Raw genomic sequence first — 27,447 nt, forward strand, 5'->3', positions numbered from 1 at the left:
ATTATCGTCAGTGACAGACTGCACGTACAGTGGTGGTCTCATAAGATTATAACAGAACTGAAAAATCCTTGTTGCCGAGTGACATCTGAAGGATGCTGACCCTGAGAAGGCCTAGGCTAATGTGGGCGTTCAGGTCTTAGTTTTGTAATGTGAGTTTTAAAAGGAAAAAAAAATAGAGAAAAGTTTATAAGATTTTTGTACAGCTGTATAGTGTATCTGTGCATTAAACTGTTATAACTGAAAGAGTCAAAAAGTTTTAAAAAATGTAAAAGTTCACACAGTAAAAATGTCACAATAAGCTAAGGTTAATTTATCATTGAAGACAATGTTTTAATATATTAATATTTAGTGCATCCTAAGTGTACAGTGTTTATAAAGTCTACAGTGGTGTGCAGTAAGGTCCTAGGGTCTCACATTCACTCACCACTGACTCAGAGAGCAACCAGTGCTGCCAGCTCAATTCACAGTAAGTACTCGCTATGGGTGTACCATTTTTTATGTTTTATACTGTATTTTTACTGTAATTGTTCTATGTTTAGGTGTGTTTTACACAAATACTTATCATTGCATTATAATTGCCTACTGTCTGTCCTTGGTACAATAATAGGCTGTGCAGGTTTATAGTCTAGGAGCCGTAGGTCAGACCATAAATACTATAGATGTGTAGTGAGCTCTGCCACTAGGTTTGTTAAGCTCAGTCTGGGATGTCTGCGCGACAATGAAATTGCCGAATGACACACTTCTCAGGATGTACTTACATTAAGCCATGCGTGTCTGTATTTGCTCAGCCAGCACTCAGCGGGCAATGGCCTGCTGTGTGCAACAGGTTTATAAAAAGAGACGTTGTTCTGTCCTTTCCAGGCAGATTTCAGTGGGCTCTCCAAAATAGAGCTGACAAACTCAGCCCCTGTTTGTACTGAATCCTGACCTGAGACTTCTTGCCTCGAGGCTACTCAGGGGACCAGCAGGGATTAGGTCTAGAAAGAGAGGCAGGATTGTGCCAAGGAGAAATACGTCTAGACAAGGAAGCCTTGGAGTAGGGGTAGGGAGACAGGGCTGGAGCTAAGTGCTAGGGTGGGGGTGGACCTGCAGCTGTCAGGTCCCTCCTTGAGCTCTAAGTACTTGTCTCTCTACCAGCCTGGTCTCCTGGCTCTGCTTCATCTGGGGGCAGGTGTGATTTCTCCTGCATATTCCAACTCCCATTTTCGCATTCCAGTGTGCCTCTTAGAGTTTTCCAGACAGATAGAACCTGTGGGAGGTATATACACACATATTGCTGTATGTATCCATAAAGGGATAACATTTAAGGAATTACTTCTCATGATTCCAGAAGCCCACAAATACAAAATCTGTAGGTCACACCGGCAGGTTGGACATTCTCAGATAAGAGCTGATGCTCAGTCTGGCGGAAGAATTTCTTCTTCTCCAGGAAACCTCAATAAATGTAAGGCCTTCCGTTGATGGGAGTGGAGTTGAATTCACACTTGCATTATTGAAGGTAATCTTTACATTATCTGATTATAGATGTTAAGCACATGCGTGAAACACCTTCATAGCAATGCCTAGGTTTATATTTAGCTAAAAAATTGGGTGCTGCAGCCCAGCCAGGTTGGCAGAGAAAACTCACCATCACATCCAGCTTGCTGCCTGGCCTTGACCTCAGAACTGGAATTGTCAGGGGTAAATGGAGGGGTCGTCCCAGCCTCCCTCCAGACCCTTCCTGGGTCCCTTCGCAGGTAGCCTGGACCATGTGTTCTTGGCAAATCATCTACCTTTCCTTAGCTTTAGGTGGAGGCACCTCTGAGTCCAAGCACAACCCTATAGCATCTCTTACCTTGTTGAACTTGGGGCTGTCTAGGAGAGGAAGTACCCAGTGTCCACGTTAGAGGACTTTCTTGACATATTAACGTGGACTACTTTGACCTTTTCTTGGTAATCGGTATTAATTTTACTCCAGGTCATTGTGCACCTACTAAGTAGATTGAACATGAAATTTATCATTCACTGGAACATTTTTGAGAGTGAAGGAGATACTATTAATTAGACTGACAGCAGGTATAAATTAGGACTGTCCTAGAGAAATCAGAGCATATAAAAGACCCAATGATGTTGTTCTTAAGAGCTTATTAGAACTTATTAATACAGGAATTGTGTTCAGTGCCTGTGTTTCATGAATAAAGGGCTAATCAGTCAACAGATATGGTGCTATTGTGGGTTGAGTTGTTTCCTCCAAAATATATGTTGAAGTCCTGACTCCTGCTACCTGTGATTGTGACCTTTTTTTAGAAATAGGGTCCTTGTAGATGTGATTAGTCAAGATGATGTGAAAATTTTCTCTCGGAGAGGCCCATAAGGACTGACATATGCCATTTCCATGTGTATGAATCCAGCTGGTTACTCAGTCTTCCTTGCAATGACAGAGTCACAACAAGGAATTCTTAATGTCAAAAAGAGGAAACATTTTCTGGCTTTTGTTATCAAGTGCCAAGTGTCATCATGAGCTGGATTACCCAGATTTCAATCTTAGCTCTGCCACTTCCTGGTTGTGTGACCTTGGGAAAATTTACTTAACCTACCCTAATTAGTCCATCTGTGAAATGGGGCTAATGATATTTCATTGTGAGGATTAAATGAAATACCATGTATAAAGTACTTAGAGTGAAGCTTTGTAAAAAATATTGCACTGCTCAGCCTCCCAGAGTACTAGGATTACAGGCATGAGTCACCATGCCTGGTTCTGTGTTCTCTTTAAACTGGGAGGTTAAGTGGTTCTTGATGGGGCAGGGCAAAGATGTCCAGCATCAGGGCAGGGAAAGAGGTGGGGATAGCAGGGATGGCTTAGAAAACATTGCCCCTATGATATTAGCAAGCCCAGTCTCCCTCTTGGGTGGAGAATAATTGAGCTGTATCATATCTGGGGCCTTGGTCAGCTGTTAACTTCTATGATGGTTGCTCCTGGAAAGAGCAATCCTATTGCTGAGTCTTCCAATTGTATTTTTATTTTTTTGTGGTACTTAATCTCTTTTGGAATGTACTGAAAGAAAATAGGATTTTCACTCTTTTTCATGGATTTTAAACCAATGATTTAATCTAATTATTTTTACTCCCATTTGGGACATGAGGGTGATGGGTCTAAAAACCTAGATGTTCCAACCGTTGCCCATGAAAGGCATAAAATTCTCAGCAGGAGTTATTTTAAACCATACAATTTAGAGAAAATCACAATTTTTTGCTTTCAGTTTCTGGCACTTGGGTGGTTTCTAAAACACATACCTTATATAAGTTAAAATGATAGAAATCTGAAGCTATTTAAATTACTTCCCAGCCTTCCAGTCTAGTTTTCATCGTTTCGGAATAAACGTCAGGGCTTAGGAGGTGGGGTTATTTTTAACGAGGGTAGAAAGCAGAGAGAGACTGGCATGTTTTGAGGCAGTTTTTTCCTTTAAAGAAAATTCAATTCACAGTTTACGTTCCCTAAAGAGAACTGACTAATTGAAAGGCTTAAGAAAGATGAGCATCTCATAGAAAGAAAGCACATCTCTGTCAAAAACTTTCCATCTGATAAAGGTGGCTGTGTAGTATCCAAGAAGCAGTTTGGGAAAAGTAGAGAGGAGAAAGCAGGACCAGTGAGACTGTCTCCTGCAGATCCTTCTGAGCAGAGCTCGTATTCCTGAGTTTGTATCAGAAGGGAAGTTGAAGGCCAGATGTACAGTTCCTCAGTAGACATTTCCCAAACACCTACCTCCATGCTTGCCATGGGATGACACAGGTGTGCAACTGAGCCCTTTGTGGTCCCATAGACCAGCCCTACCTCCTTTTCTGAAGATCCTGATTCCCTTGCAGCTAGGGTTCTGAGTGTGAAGTTGATTCAGCCAATTGAGAGGATTCAAAGGGCTCAAAAGAAGTAGCATGTTCTTCCAACTACTGTTTCCACCAGCAAGTGAGGTCATAGAGACCCAAGTATTGGGAGGCTCCCCTGGCAAAGCATCTACTTCCTCATTCCTACATAGGGTATTTTTGGACATGATCATTGCATTTCCCATTTGTCTTAGCCCATTTGGGTTTCTATAACAAAATAGAGTGGGTAGCTTAAATAACTAGGGATTAGGGGTACAGGAAGGGATTGATTACAAAAAGGTAGCACAAGGGAATTTTGGGGCTAGTCAGGGATGTGATGGGAGATACACAACTGGTGATGTCTCATATGCATCTCTCAAAACCTATAGACCTACATACCATAAAACATGAATTTAACTATATGTAAGATAGATGGATCGGTCCATTCATTCATGCATTTATTCATACATACATTCCTGCATAAATAGGAAGTAGTCAGTTTTATTAAATGTTTCAAGGTCAAGGAAGATGAGTGACAGGTTGTCCCTAAATCCATGGCATAATGGCCTATCCAGAGGTGTCCAACTTTTCTTTTTTTCTCTGTTGCACATTTGAAGGAGAAAAGTTGTCTTAGGCCGCACATTAAATAAACCAACACTAACAAAAGCTGATTAGCCAAAAAAAAGGTCCTTGCATACTTTTTGTGATAATTGACACCACAGACAAGCAAAACAATTTCTATAAAATCAGCATGTGGCCTGCAGGCCTCAGGATGGACACCCCTGGCCTAGACCTCTGTACATGTGGGTTCTGGACTATAGGCAGAATTGACCTACAAAATGCAATGTACATTTCAGTAGTGTAACTTCTATGGCCCTTGGAGTTTTCAGGAACACAAAGCCTGCTCCTTGGATGAAGAGGAGACCATAGTCCCTGGTTGTGCACCTGTGGTGGGTAAAATGTTCAGATAAGAAGAGCCTGGTGCTGGTTGGATTCCCAACTTTGGTTTTTCTCACCACCTCTCAGTCATGTGTTTACTCACCTGTATGTACCAGGCTGGACACATTCACAGGCTCAGCACCTAGCCTAGTGCCCCACATATAGCAAATGCTCAAGAAACAGCACTGACTTGTCCTCTTTCAGGATCAAGCTATTTTCCACGTTGATAATCTACCACGTTTTGAATAACTTTGGCCTTCTCTGAAAGGGAGATCACCCTCCGAGATGAAGAGCTGCTATGTCCAAGGATGCCTCACAGTACCTCAGAATTCAATCCAGCAGTTCCCAAAAAGAGAGCCCAACATCTATCAAATGGGAGTTCTGTAAATACTTGTTGGATAAATTCATACATCTTGAGAACTAGCGGCAATGTTGGCAAAGTATAGAGCCTTGAAGGGGCAACAGTAATGTAGAGCATCACCCCAGTAGCTTTTTGTGTGTAAACAAAAAGCTCAAGCGTGCCTTGGGACCTCCAAGTGGCAGTTTGTAGGCTGCTTAGGGGGATTGAGGTGTGCTTTTGTCTCTGAGGACCTTGGGGTTTCCCCTCCAATGTTTAGGAAGACAATTGGCAGGAAGGGCCTCCCCCAGCTCCCCTGGCCCCCTGCACATAGTTGAGGATGGACATGTACAAGGGAGGCAGATATCTGGGGTACAGGAATGCCTGGGCATGCATGGGACCAAAAGTCACTTCTGGGCCAAGGCAAGAATCTTAAAAGGGAGCCGTGAGTGGTCGCCTTACCTCCCGTTGCCCCTCTCCGACATGCATCCCCACCACCAAGTGTAGAGGGTGCTGGGATCATCCCTGTTGGCCTAAGCTCTGCTCCACCTGCAGATACATCTCCCCTTTCCTACACCCACCACCTCCGGATTTCTGCGGCTTAAAGGCTTAGGTGTGACCTTGAAAGCCTTGTGTGTACCCTGCTGATCTTTCTCTATGCCCTGGTGGGGATTTGAGCAGACAGAGCTGGCTCATGAGCATCATGCCCTTGAACGTGGCCCAGCAGCTCCTCCTAATCCCAGCAAGCCCATGGAAGGAGAAGGAAGGTTTTCTCAAGATCCTAGGATTAAATCACTCCAGTATTCAGAGTAAAATGTGGCCTGTCTGATCTATTATTCTGTCTCATTCTCTTGCTCACTTGTTCTCTCTTGCCCCACAAAGCCAGTTTTGTCTTCTCTTTTGCTTTCACACACCAAGGCTGTGGAGCTGTAGGGAAAATGGGTAGGGATGAGTCTGTAAGTTGACGATGGTCAGAGTCCTGGGCAGCCAGGCTCAGCTCAGTGCTGGGGGTACATTGTCTCACTCTTTATGGCCCCAGATTCTCTCATGATCCCCATCATAGGTGAGGGCACAGCCACCGAGGTGTTAAGCAACTTAACCATGATCACACAGGTCATAAAGGGAAAAAGCACTTCCTGAAGCCTAAATCCTTCTGCTTCTGTTTTTTTTCTCCTTTTATTTTGAGACAGAGTCTCACTCTGTTGCCCTGGGTAGACTGTGGTAACGTCATAGCTCTCAGCAACCTCAAACTCCTGGGCTTAAGTGATCCTCTTACCTGAGCCTCCTGAGTAACTGAGACTACAGACATGTGCCACAACACCTGGCTATTTTATTTTTAGTAGAGATGGATCTCACTCTTGTTCAGGTTGGTCTCCAACTCCTGAGCTCAAGCAATCCACCTGCCTCAGCCTCCTAGAGTGCTAGGATTACAGGGTACCACCAAGTCCTGCCTCCATCCGCTTCTAAAGACACTGTGCTGAGCACCTACATAGGTCATGTGTGGTTCCAAGCTGCAGCTGTTGGTGGTAAAGTTGGGCGGCCTAGTTTCCATTGAGGGTGCTCAGTGGTCTGAATTCCTACTCCATGCTAGTTTCTAGAGGATTTGACTGGGATTGGACAGTCCCCACCATCAGCTGCCTCCTGGGCAGGGTGGCATGGTTATCTGCTTGCTTTTGCAGCCTTTGCTAGCCTTGCAGGGCACACGACACACAATGAAGATGACTGTTTCATTGCTTTGCGTTTTGCAGCAAATTGTCACTGGAGAGGTAGAGGACCAGAGAGCTTGAACAATGCAGCCAAGATCATTCAGACTCACAGGTCATTGAACCAGCATCCCAATCCACAATGCACTTGATTTCCACTTGGCCAGAATAGCTCGGTGTTAGAGGCAGCCCCTAACCCTGGACAGAGAACGTAGGGTACTGCTGTGAGTCCTGCTTTATATCTTTATATGGCTGGGTGCTCTGAGCTGGTCATGTCTCTAAGCCTCATTTGAAAACAGATTGTAATTGATGGCTATGGGCCTGCCCATGGCTTTAAGATATGTCAGGAAGACTTGGATAGGGTACAGTATGATAGGTCACAGGCAGCTGGGAGCTCTTCTCCTTACCCACTGTCTGTCTTTGCTGACACATAAAGGCTATGCAGGGCATTCACTCTCTCCTCTGTGGCCCTCTTGCATATGCATGGGGGTGCAGAGCCAGGCATGGGCTGGAGTGTATAGTCATCTGTTCCTACCAAGGGCAAAGCCATTTATTTGTAATCCACATCCCCTCTCTGCTGGAGGCCAGACATGTCCTCAGCAGTAGAAAGATGGCATGATATTATTCTAATTTTGAAAGATTCTAATTTTTCAAACATTTTCAAAGATGTTATTCTAATTCCCAGGCTTGGATAAATCACCAGCTCCCAGCACACTGATTTGGAGAATCAGGAAATGTCTCGAATGTTCATGGCAGAAGTGTCTATTGATCTACACGGAAATATCCCAGCCCATTGCATTTCTCCTGGAAACAAGATCTTGGCCCCAGGAATGGAGAATCTCTCCCTTTATAATTCTCCATCTCTGAGCTGAAAAACCTTGAAGTGAATCCATGTCCTTCAACTGACAGCAACAATTCTATTAAAGAACTTTGATTACAAAGAGAGAGGAGAGAGAGAAAGAGAGAGAGGGAGGGAGAGATGTGAGAGAGGTAGAAGAATCTATTTTTCATTAAATGCTGCTTGTTTCAAAGTGGGAACATTTTCTGGGTGTCTGGGGAGCTAGTGTTTTCTGTGTCTTAACTGGAAAAATCTGATCTTAACAATGAGAGAAGTTCCCATATAAAGAAGAAGCCAGCATTTTCAGAGCTTAGGGCTAAATTATATTTACAGAGAAGGCATTTCTGTCCTGGAAGTTTATTTAACAAGCATTTATCAAGTGCACACTGTGAACCAGGTGTCATTCCAGGCACTTGAGGGGTTTGCAGGGATAATGGGATGATAAAGACTGTTATTTTTGTTAATATTTTTTCATTGGTTTATTGAGTTGATTGCTAAGGTCTACTGAGAACCTACTGTGTACCAGGGCTGGCCTAGGCATTGAGGATGCAGTGGTGAACAGGACAGTGTGAATGCTTGCCTTCTAGAAGTTTCTAGTCTAGCTAGTATGATGAGGATCAGTCTGTGGGGTACCTTAATGGGGATCTGTAGAAATGGCATTTGTTTGTGTGTACCTTTGTCCATGAAAGTGCTTATCTACTGGTCATCTCAAACAGGCAGAAAGGTGAGAGGGGATTATTTCTCTCTTACCCATAAACCATCTGAGGCAGGTGAATTGCTCAGAGCTGCGTGGCAGTACTGGGAAGGTACTCGAATCCTGAGCATTTTTTTTGGATTATTCCCATATTATGTTGGCTATTAGGAATAATACAGCTATGAGCATTCATTTACAAGTTTCTGCGTGGACATGTTTCCATTCCTGTTGGGTATGTACCGGGCAGTAAAATTGCTCGGTCACATAACTCTGTTTTTAATCTTTTGAGAAACTGCCAGACTGTCTTCCAGCGTTGGACCACTTTACAGTCCCACCTGCAATGTATGAGTATTCCTTGCCAACACTTGTTATTATCTGTCTCTTATACTGTAGCCATCCTAGTAGGTGTGAAGTATTTCATACTGGATTTAAAAAAACACAAGGCACATCTAACACATGATCAACTCGAGAGTGCTAGAGTATCCATCTGCTTTTCCCTAAGCAGTCTGCCCTAGACTGGGAGATTGCAGCCATCTCTCTGCTCAGTCCCAAGTCAGGCAGCTCTGCAGTTCCTTGGTGGACTCCCAAAGGTCAAGTGAGGTTGTCAGGAGGCCCACAGATAACTAATGGTCTGCTGTCTCTTCTTGTCTTCCAGCAATTCATGAGTTCCCCTCAGACCTGTTCTCCAACAAGGAGCGACAGCACGGAGCCGTCCTGCTGCATATTCTTGGTGTAAGTGGTCCTCGTGGACTGATGTCACTAAACTGGTGGCATGTGGAGCCTCCCCACAGGGAGGCAGAGCCGTAGGGTATCTGCAATCTTGTTTCATGCTTGTAACAACCCTGTGTGGAGAGCAGATTTTGGACCTGTTTTACCCACAAAGAAAAATGGTATCTTAAGTGTATTAGGTGATGTGCCCAGTGTCACACAGCACAAGAATTCAAGTCTGTCCTATCCCACATCTTCTGCTTTTATAAAATAGGCATGATGTATGAATGTGGGTCAAGTGCATCAGGCACTGTATGGCACACGATCAGTCCTCTGTGTGCTCGCTGTCACGATTCCCTAGACTACCCTTCCATTTTACCACCTTTAGTAGCTCTACAGATGCTCCTTGACTTAAGATGGTTTGACTTAGGATTTTTCAACCTAATGATGTTGCAAAAGTGATATGCATTTGATAGAAACTATACTTTGATTTTTTGAATTTCATCTTTCCGAGGGCTAGCGATAGGCAGGAGATATTCTCTCCTGATGCTGACAATGGCAGTAAGTCACAGTTCCAGTCACCATGCTATCGGGAGAGTAGACAACAGATGGTGTATAGCCAGATGATTTTGTCCAACTGTAGACTAATGAAAGTGTTCTGAATACATTTAAGGAAGGCTAGGCTGAACTATGACGTCCGGTCAGTTAGGGGTATTACATGCCTTTTTGACTTAACGATATTTTCATCTTAGAGATGGGTTTACTGAGACCTAACTCCATCATAAGTCAAAGAGCATTTGTAGTTTAACCCTCGGGTGCACTTCTAGTCAAACATTCTTCTATATTCAGATAGGCCTTAATGACTATGGTGGAGTTCAAGTAGTAACTCAAGAAGAAATGATGGGTTCAAACCTGAATTACAGGTCACTCACTTGTGATGGAGTTAGGCAAACTATAGCCATGGGGAAGTCTGGCCCTCTGCCTGTTTTTGTAAATAAAGTTTTATTGGAACACAGCCACTCTTATTTCTATATTATCCATGGCTGCTTTTGTACTTCAGTGGCAGAGCTGAGTAGTTGCATCAGAGATGCTATGGCCAAAAATATTCGCTATCTGGCCCTTTATAGAAAAAGTTTTCTGACTCTATTATATGGTATGAGGAGACAAAGATGGTCAATGTTTTTTCTCTACTTTGGATCAGCCACAGAAAATTATTCTCCTGATCAGCTTCCCCGACCACCCAGCACCATCTGCTTGTGTGTTTATGCCCAACCATGTATTAGTCTTTGCACAAGATAATTAAGAAAGTGAAATCTGGGATTCCCACATAGATAGTAACAACTAGAGAATAATGAATGAGCAAAGCTTTAATTAACAGGATAAACCATTAATAAAAATGAAGATTAGAGTGAGACTTTTAGGCAGATTTTGAATGACAAGCCTATTCATTATTTTTGTGATAGAGTTATTATCTTTCTGGCTGCTCTGGCTTTATATTCCCTCCCCTTTCACTAGGCAGCGTGGACATGGCTGATTGTCCCACAGGCCCATAATTCTGCCTCATGAAAGTCTTGGCATAGCTGAGACAAAGGTTTTTATGCTGAACTGAGCACACCTCCAGAATTTTGCAGGAATCCTTTAGAGTAGGGATTACCGAATGAGAGTAGAGGACCAAACCTAGCTCACCACCTGTTTTTATAAATAAAGTTTTATTGGACTCAGGCCACACCCATTCTGTAGCTGTCTTTGTTCTACAACAGCAGAGTAGTTGTGAAAAAAAAATTTGACCTGCAGAGCTTAAAATATAACTATTTATATAAAAGTTTGCCAACCTTTTCTTTAGAGCATGAAAAGACCTTAACTTAGGAGTCCATTTTGTCTGTGGTGTTCCCTGGCCCAGCAGATGGAAATCAGGGTGCTATCTGGGGCCCCCTTTTTTGCCAGTGTTTCTGAGGGCATCAGAGGAGAAAGTGGCCCTTTGGCCTCATAGTGGATGATTGCTATGAGTGTGAATTTGAGGCCCTGAACTGTGTAGCAGGGCCTCTCCCACTTGCTCTCTCCCCTTTACCCACACCCTGCTATAAAGAAATAAATATACTCGGTGTCTGTAGTTCAGTGGTTAGGGCACCGGCCACATGCACTGGGGCTGGTGGGTTTGAACCCAGCCCTGCCTGCCAAACAACAATGACAACTACAACAAAAAAATAGCCAGGCATTGTTGTGGGTGCCTGTAGTCCCAGATACGTGGGAAACTGAGGCAAGAGAATTGCTTAAGCCCAAGAGTTGGAGGTTGCCATGAGCTGTGATGATGCCACGGCACTCTCCTGAGGGCAACATAATAAGACTCTGTCTTAAAAAAAAAAAAAGGAAAAAAAAATAAATATATTTCTTTGTGCTTTCTGCCTAAAAGATAATGGGTGAAATCCAGGGACAGTCACTGCTAGACTGTACACCTGCCTCAGATGCCCCAGCCACAGCTAATATATCATCCACTTTATTTAAGCATAATTAATTGATTGTGAGTTTGTCACACTGATTTGGCTGAAGCCACCAGGCTTTTCTCTTTGGCAAGCAGGGCCTCCATATCACTTTTTCTTCAAAGAAAGAAATGGCTTCCCCTGATGCTCAATGTAAAACCCTTCTCCTTTCCATGGGTCCTGGTCCTTGCCTCTCCCTCCAGCCTCACCGGCTTTGTTCCACCTGTTGTTCCTCAGATGCATCAAGTGCACTCTCTCCTCGGGGCCCTTGTACTTGTTTCTCAGGATTTACAGATGCTGTTTGGCTGTTGGTTTGTTCCTTACTGGGGTGTGTTATGAGAGGGTTTTGCGGGAGTCCTCCCCACCATATCCCTGCTTCCTAGAATGTGCCTGGCACGTAGGACAAGCTCAGGGAAGCCCCACAGGATAGCTGCATGTACGTGCTGGGCACGGAGAAGCTCCAGACATGAAACCCTTTTAATATTATCAATCTGTTCATATGTCATCATTAAACCAGTGAGGATACCGAAACCTAGAGATTTAACTTATCCACAGTCATGTGGCAAGTAAGTCCCAGAATCAGCATGAGAGTCTGGATTCTTTCCATAAACCTCCTAGTTTGTAAATGGCCTGTGTAATTTAACATGTGACAGCTTTAGGTAATATCCCAGGAAATTATGGGTTTCAAGTTGCCATTCGTTTCAGCAGGGGGGCTCTTAAATTTTTTCTTCTTGGCCCATAGGGTTAGATCTTGCCTTTTGAGGGTGGACTCCGGTGCTAGCAAAGAGGCCTGCTTCTTTAAGAAGAGAGGTTTAAGATAGGAAAAAACTAAGTGTTTTCCCTGCTATCTAACTTACCATATTCTGCTTCATCTCTGGTCACCAAGATGTGTGTGGGCTTATCCCCCCACACACTAAGCAATTCAGTGAACACCAACTAGTTGTCTCCTGGTTCACTTCAATTCTGACACTGTCCACCCAGAGACAGTATCGGCTCCCATAGGATGAGGGCTTAGTCCCACAAGCTGGCCCCCACTTCAAATGCCATTTGAAAGCACCTGGCTGTGACCTGTGCTTCTCACCAATCAATGATAAATCAAAGTTCTCATGACCCCCTGATCGGGTTTGACTAATTTGCTTGAGCCAGTTATGGAACTCAGGGAAACATTTAACTTCCATTTGCCCATTTATTAAAAAGATTATTACAAAGGACATAGACAAACAGCCAGATGGGAGAGATACAAAGTGTGAGGTATGGGGGAAAGGGCTGGGGCTTTCACACACCCCTCCCAGGCACCACCTTCTAGCAAGCTCCATGTGAGCCCAGAAACTCTTCAAAGCATGTCTTTTTAGGTTTTCATGTAGGTTTCATTACATAAACATGACTGATCACATCATTGGCCATTGGTGATCAACTTGACCTTCAGCCCCGCCCCAGAAGTTGGAGAGTAGGACTGAAAGTCCCAACCCTCTGATCATGCCTTGGTCTTTTTAGTGACCAGCCTACATCCTGAAAGGATGCCCCCAGCCACCAGCTACCAGTCACCTCATGAGCGCTCAGAAGACAGTCCTAGGGTTTCAGGACCTATGTGACAGCAGCTCCAGTCAGAGCCCAAACACATTTCTTATTATAGCCCAAGATCACAAGAGAGGGGGAAGCACAAGATCCCGTGGCCAGAGTTGCAGTCCCCTCTGCTACTTGGCATGTTATTGCTCCCTTCTGGGCCTCAGTTTCCCCATTTGCCAAGGAGGGGATTGAGGGAGCAAATCTCTCCAGTGCTGGAGTTTTCCTCCGTGCCACTCTGTCCACCTGGCCTCCTGCCTGTGCAGCCTAGTCTGGGGTGTGGTGGATCTTTGGCAGGTGTCCTGACTGACCTGCCTCCTCTCTCCCTCGCAGGCTTTGTATATGTTCTACGCCTTGGCCATCGTGTGCGATGACTTCTTTGTTCCATCTCTGGAGAAGATCTGTGAGGTAAGTGGCAGAGTCTGTGGGCGCCTTAGTGAAGCCTTGGGAGGTTGGGGAGCAATTGAGGAGACATGCATGTAAGTGGCAGGCTGAGGAGTGGGGAGCACACTGGTGGTGAACACTGTTACATCAAGCACTTAGTGTCTGCCCCACTGCAAAACCTCCCTCAGAAAGCCCTGGATTACCACTCCTAGAGCTTGGCAGAAGATGATAATCCCAGTGTGAAATCATTACCCAGACCTCTGCGTCCACAGCAGGCCATCGGCATGTGTGCCAAGCCTGGTCAGCTGGGGAGTCCAGGCAGCCCTGCAGACTGTGCTGGAATGTTTCCATGACCAGCGTAGGCGGCAGGCGGGGATTTGCACTGGGAAGGGTGCTGGGCTGCGGTGGCAGGGGATTCCCTCTGTCCTAACCTCCTCAGGCTGACATTTTCTCCCCTAATTATCTTGTTAAACTTTTACTTTCTTTCCTCATTTCTCCCCATATACAAGCCCCTAATCTACTTTATTTTGTCTTACTCTTGGTTTCTAGTCAAGAAAAGAAGACAACCTTCATTTGCAGCACTACTGTGTACAGAGTGCTCGGGCTTTACCCCCCTTTGTCCCTGTGAAATCTCCAAGCTGTTAGGGGCCATGTCACCGTGGTGACATTTTATAGCTGGGAATACGGTGGTTAGAGCAGCTGCTTCCCTATGACTTTCTCTGCCGCTGGGCACCATTTGGGGAGCTTAGTGTCACTCCAGGGAAGGGAGTGGCTGCTTTAGGCTTGGGTTTCCCCAAACAAGGAGCTGACAAAGGTATATCAAGGCCCTCCCCTCCCTGTCCCTACCCTCCCTCTCCACTTCACACCCCCTTAGATGGAACCACATGCTTCCTCCATCCAGATCTGTATCAGCGAGAGAATGGAGCCACAGGAAGAGTGTGAGGAATAGACATAGGACAATGATCACTGGGATGTTAGTGCACGAGGTTTGACCTTAGGCCCCCATGGAGTGGTGCACAGGGGTGGGGAGGCAGTGGGCCTCCTGGAGATAGCCCTCAGAAAGAATGCAGTCAGCTGATCCTTACTGAATACATACCCAGGCGCCCACTAGGCTGAGAGCTCAGGGAGGCCACAGCCACGGGGTTGGGCCACCTGCCCCTCTGGGGTTGACGGAAGCCTGTGGAAGGTGGGTGATGACAGCACAGCACTGCATTCAGTGGGGGTATTAGGTACCCCATAACATTACCTGTATCCTGGAGGACAAGAGGGGTGATGGTCCTAACCCAGTAGGTGAGATGATGTAAGAGGGTCAGTGAGAGACATGACAGGTCCAAGGACCCACAGGCAGGGAGGAAGCATCTGTGTTGGGGACAAGCCCAGGAAGAACCCATAGAGGAGGTGGCTGAGAAGTGGGAAGGCGTTTAGCAAGCATAGAGGAGGGAAGGACATTTTAGGCCAAGGGAATGGCCCAGGAAAAAGCAGGGAGGAGCCAGGCAGGAGGTAGCACAGTCTGGCCTCTGCTGAGGGTCTTTGGAGATGCTTTGGTGTCAGAACCTCTTCTGTGTGGACACTTGCCATTTAGCAGGGTTAAGGTGGTGGGGTCCCGCCTTGGGTTTCAGTACCGTGCCCAGCCCCAGCCTGTGTCAAACCCAGAGCTCTGTCCCTTCTGAGAACCCCTTCTATGGCCAGCTGATAAGTGGGGAGGTTTATGTAGGCACAGGGGTTCCTTAGGGGTTTGGGGAGGTGGAGTCAGAGGGGCTTTTGGAGAACATGGGGTGAGCTACCTCAAGTTGGCATTCAGGTAGACCCTGAACCTTCTTGGTTTCTCCAGCATCCAAAGCCCCAGCACCACATTTCAGATCAGAGGATGGCTCTCTGTGGCCAGAACATGGCCTCGCCAAGCGGAGCGGGCCTTGACCAAAAGTTCCCAGTCCTGTCCCATGTTCAACCTCTGGGAATAGGACCTCTGGGATTTTGTGAGCCCCTTCTGGATGTCTGGCTTGTCGTGAGGAAGGCCTTATAGAGTGCAATACCCAGCTGAGTGTTGGGACCTCCGGGTACCACAGTCCTGATGTTGTCATAGAGGCCCTGTAAGCTATGCAGATAGAAGGGGACAGTCACTAGACTGAGGTGCTCCTGTGAAGCGCCATAGTGTACCAGACCCTGTTGTAGACACAGGGGATTCAAAGATGGAAAGGCCAGTCATTGCCCTCATCACCCAGTTGGGAGGCAAGCACCTGGCCTAGAAATTCTCACGTGTAATTTGTGTACCAGTAGTGGAGGATAAGACATATCATGTGTCCAAGGGAACTGGCTGGCCCTGGGTAGGCACACAGGACACTTCATTAAGGAGATGTTACTTGGCCAGGGGCTTGGAAGATGAACAGAAAGTAGACTGGTGGGTAAGGGGAGAAGGAGGTTTGAGCTGAAGGCCTAGCAGAGGGCAGAAGGCAGGTGCTCAGGGCCTGGGGATAAGAGGCTACAGCAGCAGAGGAGCCTGGTTATAGTTGCAGCACTGTTCTCCTGCTCCCCCCTGGGCTGCTAGAGTGTCCAGTTATCATGTCCATTGCCCTCGTGTCACCCCGAGTGTCTGTGGTCACTTTTATTTCAGAAACTGCGTCTGAGTGAAGATGTGGCTGGGGCCACCTTCATGGCTGCGGGAAGCTCAACACCAGAGCTGTTCGCCTCTGTCATTGGTAAGAAATCCCCGCCAGCCCCAAGATATGGGATCTAGAGAGAGCTCAGGTTTAGTGCCCAGAAAGTGGGGACAGTCACCAGTTCAGAGCCTCAGCTTTCTCATCTATAAGACAGACAGTTGGTATCTTAGGGTGTGGGCTGCGGTGGGGTGCTAGGTGGGTTATGTGATTTCTTTTTGGGGTGTGACGATGTTCTCAAATTAGACTGTGGTTAGGGTTGTGTAATTCTGTGAATATACTAAAACCACTGAATTGTGTACTTTACATGGGTGGCTTTTATGCCATGTGAATTGTATCTCAATAAGCCATTCCCCAAAAAGAGGATTAGTGTATGTGGTTTCCTGGAGTATCTCCACCTCCCTGGTTCTGCTATTCGATAGTAAAAATGAACAACTTACTTCTCTGTGTTAGGGGGATGCTGAGGAAAGGGCAGGCCAGGGCTGTGTATTCAAGGGTCGGGCTTTGTGGCTTTCCCTTCCAGGCGTGTTCATCACCCACGGCGATGTTGGGGTGGGCACCATCGTGGGCTCTGCTGTGTTCAATATCCTGTGCATAATCGGAGTGTGTGGATTATTCGCTGGGCAGGTCAGTGGTTCCCCCTAACCCCAGCCTGGCAGACCAGTGCCCTGAGGTGTGGAGCATGAGCGTCTATGATAAGAGGTTGGATGGCAGTGGGGACACCCAAGACCCAGCCTCAGCTGTGCCAAGAGCTCCTTGTGGCTCTGGGCAGGTCAGTTTTCCCTTCCCAACAGTGGCTAGCTGAGCCCCTCCTCTAACCCCAGCCCAGAGCTAGTCCTGATCCTGGCTTGGGCCTCCCCAGCAGGGAGCATGAAGCTGGCTTGTTGTTGACACCCCATTAGATATCCTCAGAGCCACAGAAGAATGTTGGACTTGACCTCAGAGAGGTGGGCTCACTAATGGGCAGCTGATTACACCCGAAGGCACCAGATCATGTAGGGAGAGCCAGCGCCTCTGGCTTCTGCTGTGACACACACACTGTTAGGACCTTGGAGGAGGAGAGGGTAGTTTTGCCAGCTTGAGAACGTTACTCGGTTTTGTTGTTCTCCCAATGGACCAGAGGACAGGGGTTGGTCCGGAGTTAGGAGGAGCTCTGTAGTGTGCCCTGTACCTGCAAGGTCTGGGCAGCTGCACAGTTTGAAAGGATGCGCCTCCCCTGACATCAGCAGCTGATGGGTCTCTGCTTGGCAGGTGGTCCGTCTGACGTGGTGGGCCGTGTGCCGAGACTCCGTGTACTACACCCTCTCCGTCATCGTGCTCATCGCGGTGAGTTGCCCGCGGTGAGTTGCCCCTCCCACTCCAGGTGTTGGGTCAGCCAGGGCCCTGCAAAGTCCCAAGACATCTGCCCTTCTCTGTCCCTGGCACTGTAACCAGAGGACCATGGGCACGTTGGCCAGTTGCCCTCCCCCTACCCCACCAGCATTCTCTTTCTTAAAACACTCAGAAGTGGCACCTTGGTTATCAAGCACATCCAGGCAGCATTCTGAAGACGTGCGTGCCTTAGAAAAGCCACAGCACATGTCACTTGGTCTGTGCAGTTAAGCTCAAGCACTTTGCACATCTGAGGCTCTCTTCTTTCCCTATTTCAGCGGACCCAGTTTTTAAAAGCAGAGTTTGTGATTTCACTGTTTGTAGGGTGGGAAAGAGAGAGCACCAGCCTGGAGTAGCCAGAGGTAGCAGCTGGGAGCAAGGGAGGAGCCAGGAGGAAAGGAAGAAAAGGCAGAGGCTGAACAGGAGCCCCCCAGGGGGATCAGTTAGTGAGGGATGTCCCCCTGTGGGCCATGAGGGCTGGGGCAACACCATAGCATTTGACAGTGAAGTGCATGTGACAGTCACATATTACAAGGAACGTGTCATCCACAGGGGAACATTTTAATCCAAAAGACCTTTAAGGTGGTGGTACAGGGGCAGGTGCATGTCTTACCCAGGCTCTAGGGGTGGACTATGCCCATGAGTGACAGTTCTAACCAGACCTAGAGCCAACTTTTGATGATAGTCGTGTCCCTTGTACTGGTTCTTGGTTACTGCATAACAAATTTCTCCCCAACTCAGTAGCTTAAAATAAATGTTTATTATCTCCCATTTCCTGCGGTTCAGAAATGGCTGTGGGCAGGCCCTTGGCCTTTGCTGAGGATCCCGCAGGGCAGCTCTCAGCGGGGCAGCGGGCCTCCCTCAGAGCCGGGGTGAGAAGGTGCTCAGATGGAAGCCACAGTCTTTTTGTAACTGTATACCCAGGAGGGAGGCCCTGTCACGTTTGTCACATTCTGTTTGTTAGAAGCAAGTTGCCAGGTCCAGCCCATACTCAAGGGGCACATGAACTTCAGGTGTTGGAACATGATGTCATCTTAGAGGCTGCCTGCCGTAGTCCAAAAATGAAATCTGTGGATAAAATATTTTACCCATTCACAGTTTTAAAAACTGTTATAATGCCCTAACTATAATATAAAGAGAAATAAAGTAATGTCTAATAAAAGAATACATCTTTCAGTGTGTGAATGTTTTGGTATAAAGATGCTAAAATATCCAATGAGGTGATCTGCCGTCCCAGTACAGAAAACCTAAACGGAGTGGGAGTATAATTGTCCCTCAATTTGAGCAACATTACCTTATTAGAAAATTAAGAATTTTGATTTGTAAGATGAAGTTAGGTTCAAAGCTCAGGTCATTGTTGTTCACTTGCCTGAATATTAGGATACATAAGACTTGGGGCAAATGTGGAAAAACTTCAGCCACTAGCACAGTCCTGTGTGTTTTTGCCTGTGTGGCATCCTTGTCCTCTACTGCCTCTGAATGTCGGTAGCTGTCCATTGGGCTAAACACTAAAAATAACCCTGTAAATGTGCCCCAGGATCCCCATGTTGTGGCATACCCTTCCTTTATGGGGTGCCTCTGCCTCAGAGCCTTGAGTTTAGGGAATGCTTGACCAGGAAGATCCTTTCAGAAGTGGCTTCCTAAAGCAGGTATTATGTGTGCCACCCACTGTGACAGCAGGGAGAGGGGACAATGGGCCCAAGCCCAGAAATCCACCCCCCACCCTGGGCTCTTCTGGCATCATATGTAGGAACCCTCATGTCTCTACAATCAGATTGGTGGTAGCAGCCTCTCTACCCTGGGCCATGCAGGGATGGTCACAGGACCATGAAAGATGCTGGGTGGGGGTTGTCAAGCAGTGTCAGCATCCTGTTAGGAAGCCACAGGTCCTTGCTGTCACCCCAAGCATCTTTTCAAATTGTATAAGCTGGGCCTTCATTCTTGGACTTTTCAAAGGGGTTATGAAAATTATACACTCCCCCGACACACACACACAGACCCATACATGGACATATGTATGTAGTTATCTTTCCGGTCTTTGAGATTTCTTGATCTTAGCAGCTCTGCTCCATTAATGAGGGGAGGCTCCTGCCAAGTCAGCACCCAGCAGCTGCTTGGACTATTGAAAAGCATAAGGTTTATAACAGTCTAAGGACGGTTTCTAGGGACAGTCATGCTAAGCTGGGGCTGCATGTTGCAGTATCCAGCTAGCCTAGATTTCATCTAAGGATAGGCCAACTTCTGCAGGTGAAAAACTCAGATGTGGAGGGACGAGCCTGGCATTGTGTTACACACGTGACAAGGCCAGGATGAGCTGACTCGGGGTGTTGAGGGGTCTGTGTTTCTTCTTCTTTTGGAATAAATGGGTTTCTCCTTCCCCCAACCCTCTGTTTCTTTTGCCTTCCAGTTCATATATGATGAAGAAATTGTGTGGTAAGTTTTTAAAGTTTATTTTTTGTCATTATTACTTTCCAGTATCCTTGTTTGTTGAGTTCACTGAATCTTTTAAAAAACTATTTTACATTTAAAAAAATTATTTTACAAACATAAACTTACTAACTTGTGAAGGTAAACAGGATCGCATTGTAAGTAATCATGCCTTTAGCCTTTCAAAGTGAGGAAATTGTTTCTTTTTTTTTTTATGCCCACACTGCCTGATGTCATGATATATTATAAAAGATAAGCATGACAGTATGGAACCCAGTAATGTGTGATATGACAGAGATGTCATGACAAGGCAGAGAATTGGGAAGGAGATCTTAAATTCCTAAGAATAACTGGGAATCCATACAAACAACGTAACATCAGATCCCTACCTCACACCTTATATAAGAATAAACTCCAGGTAATCTAAAGACTTTACTGTAAAAAAAGCAAACTTTTAAAAAAAAGTGGCTAGGAAAATGCAGACTTACTTTTATAACACTGAAGTAGGAATTGATTCCGTAGTTAAGATACCTAAAGCACAAATTTCTGGGGTACAAGTTAATATTTCTACTCTATTTTACAGGGTGTGAATGCATCTTACATTCATAAGCCATAACAATTTCTTATTCCTGACAGTGATTCAGGGTCTGTGTCCTGCATAGATTGTTTGTGGGAATATAGCCAGATAGTCAGGCTGAGGGCATCCACTGCCTGACACAGAAGCTGTGTGTGCTGTAGGCCTAGAGAAACCTCATCCCTTTCTGGCCTCTAACTCACCACTGTGTGACCTAGAGAAGGTCTCTTCGATTTTGTGTTCCATGTTCCTCTTGTGTAGATGGAGTTAGGGTGGTGATGGTTAGATGACCTGGAGGTCCCTTTCCAGCTCTGCTGGTCTGTGAGTTCTATATCAGCAAAGGAAGTGCTCCCAGAACACCTGCAGCCCACACCAGACACTAGAGCACATCAGTATTTAATGGTCAGATTATGAACAAACTAAAGCTTGTGTGGCTCCTGAGAGGCTTGTGGTCAGAGGTACGAAGCCCTCTTGGGCTGCGTTCACAAGAGGGTAGCAATAGGGCATCCCAGAAAGATCCCTGACCCCACTACGCTAGTGTGTGGCCCAGGAGGCTCCTGCCCTGCCCACCAGCCCCCACTATATCCATTCAGTTCTTAGGCCCCGTCCCCAGGTCATGGGCCACTTTGCACCTATAGGCACTGCTTCTCTGGTTCCAATCAGAGGCCTCTAAAGGTCAAGTCTGTGTGACTGCAGGCCACTACCCTCCCTGAATGCTAGGATGTGGTGGCTTTGGCCCTTCCTTTTCCCAGGTAATGAGGGGAAACTCCACCTGGTACTGTAAATTCCTGTAGTTGAAAAGAACCCTCTTGGCCTTTTCTCACTCTGTCTCCAAGGGAGCTTCTAATGGAGACATAGCCACAAGCTGGGCATCCCTCCCACACACCTGGGTCCTGGGCTGGGGACTGCTGGGTCCCAGCCTTCATGTGCCATGCCCCATGCTCTAACCACTGTCTTCTTTCTCTCTTTGAGGTGGGAAGGCCTGGTGCTCATTGTCTTGTATGTGTTTTATATCCTGATCATGAAGTAAGTACTCTTTCTCTTTCCCTTTGGGCTGTGTAATGCCGTGTCCCATGGCATTCTCCTGCCTTTTGTTAGAGCAGGGAGGAAAAGCTCTACCAGATCTCTGGTGACCACCCTGTTGGGGGCAGCCGGAGTTGGGGAGAGGTGTTCTGATACCGTTTGGGGGGTTCTATCCACACCCAGGTCAGGGGAGTCATGCTGGGTGGTGGGTACGTGAGGAACGAGGTTGTACCCCAAACACATAGCAAGCATCTTGGTCTGCCCGGCTCTGGACAGCTTCTCCATGCCCCAGGATGACAACTCTGTTTTGCTGTCTCCATACATCTCCTAATAATATAATACCACTCTTTTCAGAAAGCCAGGCAGGTTAAATTCTACTCCAGGCTTCATAAAATGCCACTTCTCAGGGTCACTGCTTTGCACAACTGCAGAGGGTACCACTTGTAGTACTGCGGATGCCAATACTGTCCCAGGTTGTGCAAACTCAAGCTCCTCCCTTCCCAGATGAGAATCATCTCAAACTACCTGTGAGGAATATTATTCAGCCAGAAAAAGGGATGACATTCTGACAGCCTGTAACATGAGTGAACCTTGAAACCATTGTGCAAAGTGAAAAAAGTCAATCACAAAAGAACAAATGATATATGATTCCACTTATGGGAGGGATCTAGAAGATTCAAATTCATAGAGACAGACTATAGACTCAAGTTTAGTGCAGGGGCCAGGGGACGTGAGTAATAGGAAGCTATTGATTCCTGGGTACAGAGTTGCTATTTGGAATGACAAACATATTTTGGACATAGTGGTGATGGTTACACAATAGTATGAATAATTTATACTGCTGAATTGTGCACTTAAAAATGAGAGTGGTTAGAATGGTGAATTTTATTACATATATATATATGTAATATATATATAACTTTTTTATATATATCTTTGTCCCTCCCCCACATAACCCTGTAAAAACAAACCAACCAACCATAAAAACTACCTATGAGCCAAGCTATGTCAGGTTTATCTTCCTTCTCACACCTCCAAAGGTAATTAAAGAAAAAGGCAATACTCTGGGTTTATAAAAATAGAAATCTCCACATTTATATAAAACAGTTACAATGTTTTATTAAAAATGAGTGATTGGTGGTGCCTGTAGCTCAGTGAGTAGGGCACCAGCCACATACACCCATGCTGGCAGGTTCAAACCTGGCCCAGGTCAGCTAAACAACAATGACAACTGCAACAAAAAAAAGCCAGGCATTGTGGTGGGTGCATGTAATCCCAGCTACTTGGGAGTCTAAGGCAAGAGAATCACTTAAGCCTAAGAGTTTGAGGTTGCTGTGAGCTGTGACTCCACAGCACTCTACCTAGGGCAATATAATGAGACTTAAAAAAAAAAAGGGTGATAAACTGTCAAACTGCAAGACAAATTTCCTTAAGTGACCTCTGAGTACCTTTCAGAGGAGCTGGCCTGATGTTCTCTGGGGTGGAGAGAGACTCTCTCCTCTCAGGGACTGTGGGTGTAGGGGGACTCTACATAGCCCATGTAAGTGGATCTGCAGAGGAGGAAGAGGACAGGCTGGTGAGGCTTCCTTGGCACTGTCCCTGAGGCCAGGCTGAAATTCCTTTATTACTACAGGTTTATAATGTGCAGTGAGTAGGCGCCAGGCATTTTCTCTTATGACTCCAGGAACCCCTCTGCCAGCTCAGTGAAAATAGGTGCCCTCCCCAGACTACATATTGTACCCAGGCTTGTGTCCGCAAGCTATGTCATCTCAGTCCAATAGCGGAGGTTCCACACAACCCACGAGGTCCAGGTGCCCAGGGGCAGGGTATAAGGCCCAGCCAATGACCCCTCCCCCCACACAGCTGGTCTAAGCTCTGCCTCACCTCACTTGCAGGTACAATGTGAAGATGCAAGCCTTTTTCACAGTCAAACAAAAGAGCATTGCAAACGGCAACCCGGTCAACAGTGAGCTGGAGGCTGGTAATGATTTCTGTGACAGTAGCTATGATGACCCCTCCATGCCATTGCTGAGGCAAGGTAAGGCTGAGCAGACAGGATGGCGGAGCTCTGTCACAGAAGCCACTCTCTTCTCTTTCTTGCATACGTACACACATGCAAATTGTCATTCTCTCACCTCTCTCTGGTCATGGTGCCCTAAAAGAGTCAGTACTGGCTCGGCGCCTATAGCTCAACCGGCTAAGGCGCCAGCCACGTACACCTAAGGTGGCAGGTTCGAACCCCCAGCCCGGACCCGCCAAACAACAATGACGGCTGCAACCAAAAAATAGCCGGGCGTTGTGGCGGGCGCCTGTGGTCCCAGCTACTTGGGAGGCGGAGGCAGGAGACTCGCTTGAGCCCAGGAGTTGGAGGTTGCTGCGAGCTGTAATGCCACGGCACTCTGCCCAGGGGGACAGCTTGAGGCTCTGTCTCAAAAAAAAAAAAAAAAAAAAAAAGAGTCAGTACTGGAGAAGTTGCTCTGGTTGGTGTCACCCAGATGGGGGGAAGATGGAGGGGAAGACACAGGGGAAAAAGAAAAATCAGTAGTTACATACCTGGGAGTTTCTCCAAGCCCCTGCGGAAACTCAAGACCTATGTGGCTCTTCAGAAATGCAGCAGTGCCTCTGAGTGAGGGGGCTGAGAGCTTAGAGTGGCAGAGCTGGCCTGGGCCTCCCCGTAGTTAATCAGATGCTGGTCTGGAGAGACCTTCAGCTCTCAGGCTGGAAACAGTTACCCAGAGGAAGCAACAAGGGCAGCAAAGGCAGCCCCAAGGCTGAGCAGGCATCCTCCATGCCCAGAGAGCCCTGCTGGGAGCCTGTGGCCCGGGAGCAGCAGTCTCATTTCCTCAGTTGTTCTTTGTTTCCTCATCTGAAAACGGACGGGGGGCGGGGGCTGGGGTGGGGGGGGTCCTAGGCCTCTGGACCTGGCCTCTGTCATGTTTTGCCTAATTCCCCAAATCACCTAGGCCTGACTGCCAACACTTCCTTAGAAACCATAATAATCTAGCCAGAGAGGAGGTGATTCCCTGTGGGGGCAGCTGCCAGTTAGGATATGGAAAAAATGGTCCAAGTCCCACCAAGGCATTGTTAAGGCCTTAACCAGACAGGGCGCCTCAGCTGGCGCCAGCAGGGTCTTTCTCCATTATTTCCTGAGGCCAGGGCGGAATCCTGTTCTTTGTCAGGTAACTCTTCTGTGTTGTCTCTGGTGGGACCAGGTGGTCTCAGAGGGGACTGCTTGCCTGAGGCTTGGGGGGCCAGACTGTTTGCCTGACATTCGGGGGCCGGAATCCATTTTCTGTGGCCTTCTTTCCAGTCATCCTGGGCTAGATCAGAGTAGGTGTTTCCTCCAGGTGCATTTTGAATAGGATGTTCTGTTCCAGGTATTTTGAATACCTGTGCCTGTCTCAGGTAACCCCTGAGAGGATAACACGGCCACAGGTGCCCTATTGAGGGATGACTCTCCCCATAGGGAAGGAAGAAGCCAGTGGGGGTGGGCTGGGTCGGGGTCAGGCCACATCCTGGTTTCCATGCCCACCCCTGTGGACAGAGCAGAGGAAGTCCCCTGAGCTTGGAGTTTGGTTCTATGCCCTGTTTCACAAATGCTGAGCAGACCACCCCAGGGGGAGCTGGTTTTCAGGACAACCTCCTCAGAGGGGGTGGGGACAGTGTTGGCCACTGTTTTGGATTTTAGCTCTACAGACGCAGTGCCTCCAAGGGGCCTGTCACAGGTCCCTATATCCAGGCTCGCAGGACAGAGGCTGGTTCCTGCCTGGTCCTCTGGGCCTTCATGGCAAAGAAAAGAAACATCACATGGTGAGTCATTCAGGCCAGTGGAAAATACCTGCTTCTTCCCAGAGCTACCTGCCACATGTGGGACTGACCAAACAAGGAGGCCCCTCCCTAATGCCCCACAGGAAGCAGCCCTTATTTCAAGGTGGTGGGGGGGGGGCCTCAGCTTCTCACCCTTGCTGGAGAAATCTAGGCTCTCCAAGGCTGCTGCCCACTGGTGCCTTTTATGGGCTCTGACCCGATTCTGTCTTCATCACTTTCATACCCAGGACAGTAGGTCTTTCCATGATTTTTTATCTGCTCCCAAACATATTTAAGACCAGCATAAATCTAGAAAACTAGAAGATTGGGCCCAAGACTCCCTCACTTCCCTGGGCACTGGGGATAGTTACTCTGCAACTTGACCAGAGTACATGTGTTTAGATAAAGGCCACGGAGAAGGTGGTTCCAAGAAGGTACAGGAAGAAGAGGGGATACAGCCTGGACCACCAGAACTGGGAAGTGGAGAGGCCTAGGAATGCAGGTTTTGGGTGTTTTTACCCTAGTTTTTACTGCCCCATCAGTTGCTCCCAGAGGGCCATGCATGTAACTCTGTCCCCCAAATTGACTTGACCCGAGAAGGGGGAAGAAGGGCACCTGGAACACCCCACATGGCAGTGGGACTTTGGGACTCTCCCCTTCCTAAGAGTATTGCTGTGGAATCTTCTGGCTAGAGATGATGTCAGAGTTTCCTCCCATCCTCAGCTCCACGCAGGTCTCTGTGTGACCACCCCACTGAAACAAATGCAAGGGATGCTGGCTGGGAGACTCTTTCAAGAAGGCACACACTCTTCTCAGCCTCACCTTTGCTGTCATCAGTTTTGGTGTTTCTCATATAAAATCAAAATTTTTATTACCCAACTTCTTAACCAGAGAAAGGAAGGGTGGGTCATTTTCTTCACCACTCTTATGATAGCCAGGGCCACTTGACTGCTAGCCACCTCATTGAACCATGCTAGTCAAGCTCCCGAGGATCATGGGATCCTTCTAGGCCCTGGTGGCTTTGGCTTGGCGCAGGGAGGTTGGAAGGCAATGCCTGGCCTTAGGCTGAATTGCCAGAACACCACGCTGCCATTGAGTTCTCTCCTGGGAAGCCACCCTGGGCTTGGGCACACCACCTTGTCACTTGGTAGATGAGACCAGGACAAGGTGTCCCAGGAGCCAGATATCATGGCTCTTGTTTCACAAGGTGCCAGGCTCCCTCCTTCTGAGCCAAGTTGTTCCCCCAGGCTGGACCTGGCTTTGTAGGATGGAGCTGAGAGCCCAGAGGTTTTGCTGGCATCACCTGCCCATGAGATGGAGGCTCCTGAGGGAGGGATTCTAATGTCCCTGCAGCAGGGTGGGGATGGGGACAGGGGTGCCCCTGGTCCTCAGAGTAGAAGCAGAGCCATCAGACTCAGCCAGGAGAAGAGCCACCCCGAAGGCCTCAGGCCCCAAGCCATGAAGCTCCCTGTAGAAGGAAGCTGCTACTAACACCCTTCTTCACGTAACCCCCGGCATCTGCACCACCATCGAGACTGCTGCCCCAGACTCTTGGTACCCACCGTGCGCTAATCATCTCTGACAAATTCTGTGGGCCACTATCTCCTTAACTCTTCTCTTCTAAAATTGTAAGTAGTCAGCTTTCATCCAAGCATAACACATGCATTTAAAAAAAACAAAACTCAATCAACCACAAGCCCAGTCAAACAACGCATGCCTCTTTGGAGGTTCGCGTCAGTCTCCAACCAATGCATGTTATCCTGGCTTTGTTTTCTAACCCATATGCCTCCTGTCTGCTGAGCCGCCTTGCTGCCTGTTTGGTGAGGAATGTGTGTGTTTGGTGTGCATTTGTGCATTTTGGTGCAGTTAACTCTGTCATGGATTTACTCTATAGACCTGTTTTCTGGTTGCCCAGTTATGTTCTCTGGAAACTGGTAGCCAGTGCACAGGGACAGGCATATCTGTTTTTACAGTTCTTTGGTGGGGGAAAACTCTGCCTGCTTCTGCATGCCATGTGCATGAGCAGTTTGGTAACCACACTTCCTTGGGACCTGGAATCAGATGTCAAGCCCCTCTGAGTCCTGGCACTGCACCTATTTATGAAGGTGGCA

General features: G+C 47.3%; 1 protein-coding gene across 2 annotated transcripts in view; it reads left to right on the forward strand.

Annotated features, from left to right (window-relative positions):
* The window catches only part of SLC24A4 (solute carrier family 24 member 4), a 152,642-nt gene that overhangs the window by 86,476 nt on the left and 38,719 nt on the right, over positions 1-27,447 (forward strand). The window contains exons 3-10 of one of the 2 annotated variants that reach the window (XM_003786994.1): positions 9,004-9,080; positions 13,430-13,504; positions 16,092-16,176; positions 16,658-16,761; positions 17,386-17,460; positions 19,913-19,938; positions 21,479-21,532; positions 23,425-23,567. In XM_003786994.1, the coding sequence (XP_003787042.2) occupies positions 9,004-9,080; positions 13,430-13,504; positions 16,092-16,176; positions 16,658-16,761; positions 17,386-17,460; positions 19,913-19,938; positions 21,479-21,532; positions 23,425-23,567 (639 nt within the window). The remainder of the gene's footprint in view (positions 1-9,003; positions 9,081-13,429; positions 13,505-16,091; positions 16,177-16,657; positions 16,762-17,385; positions 17,461-19,912; positions 19,939-21,478; positions 21,533-23,424; positions 23,568-27,447) is intronic. The other variant, XM_012803439.1, reaches the window with a different exon arrangement.

Source organism: Otolemur garnettii, unplaced genomic scaffold, assembly GCF_000181295.1.
Source record: "Otolemur garnettii isolate 467f Iridium unplaced genomic scaffold, OtoGar3 scaffold00020, whole genome shotgun sequence".
In the NCBI taxonomy this organism is placed as follows: Eukaryota; Metazoa; Chordata; class Mammalia; order Primates; family Galagidae; genus Otolemur; species Otolemur garnettii.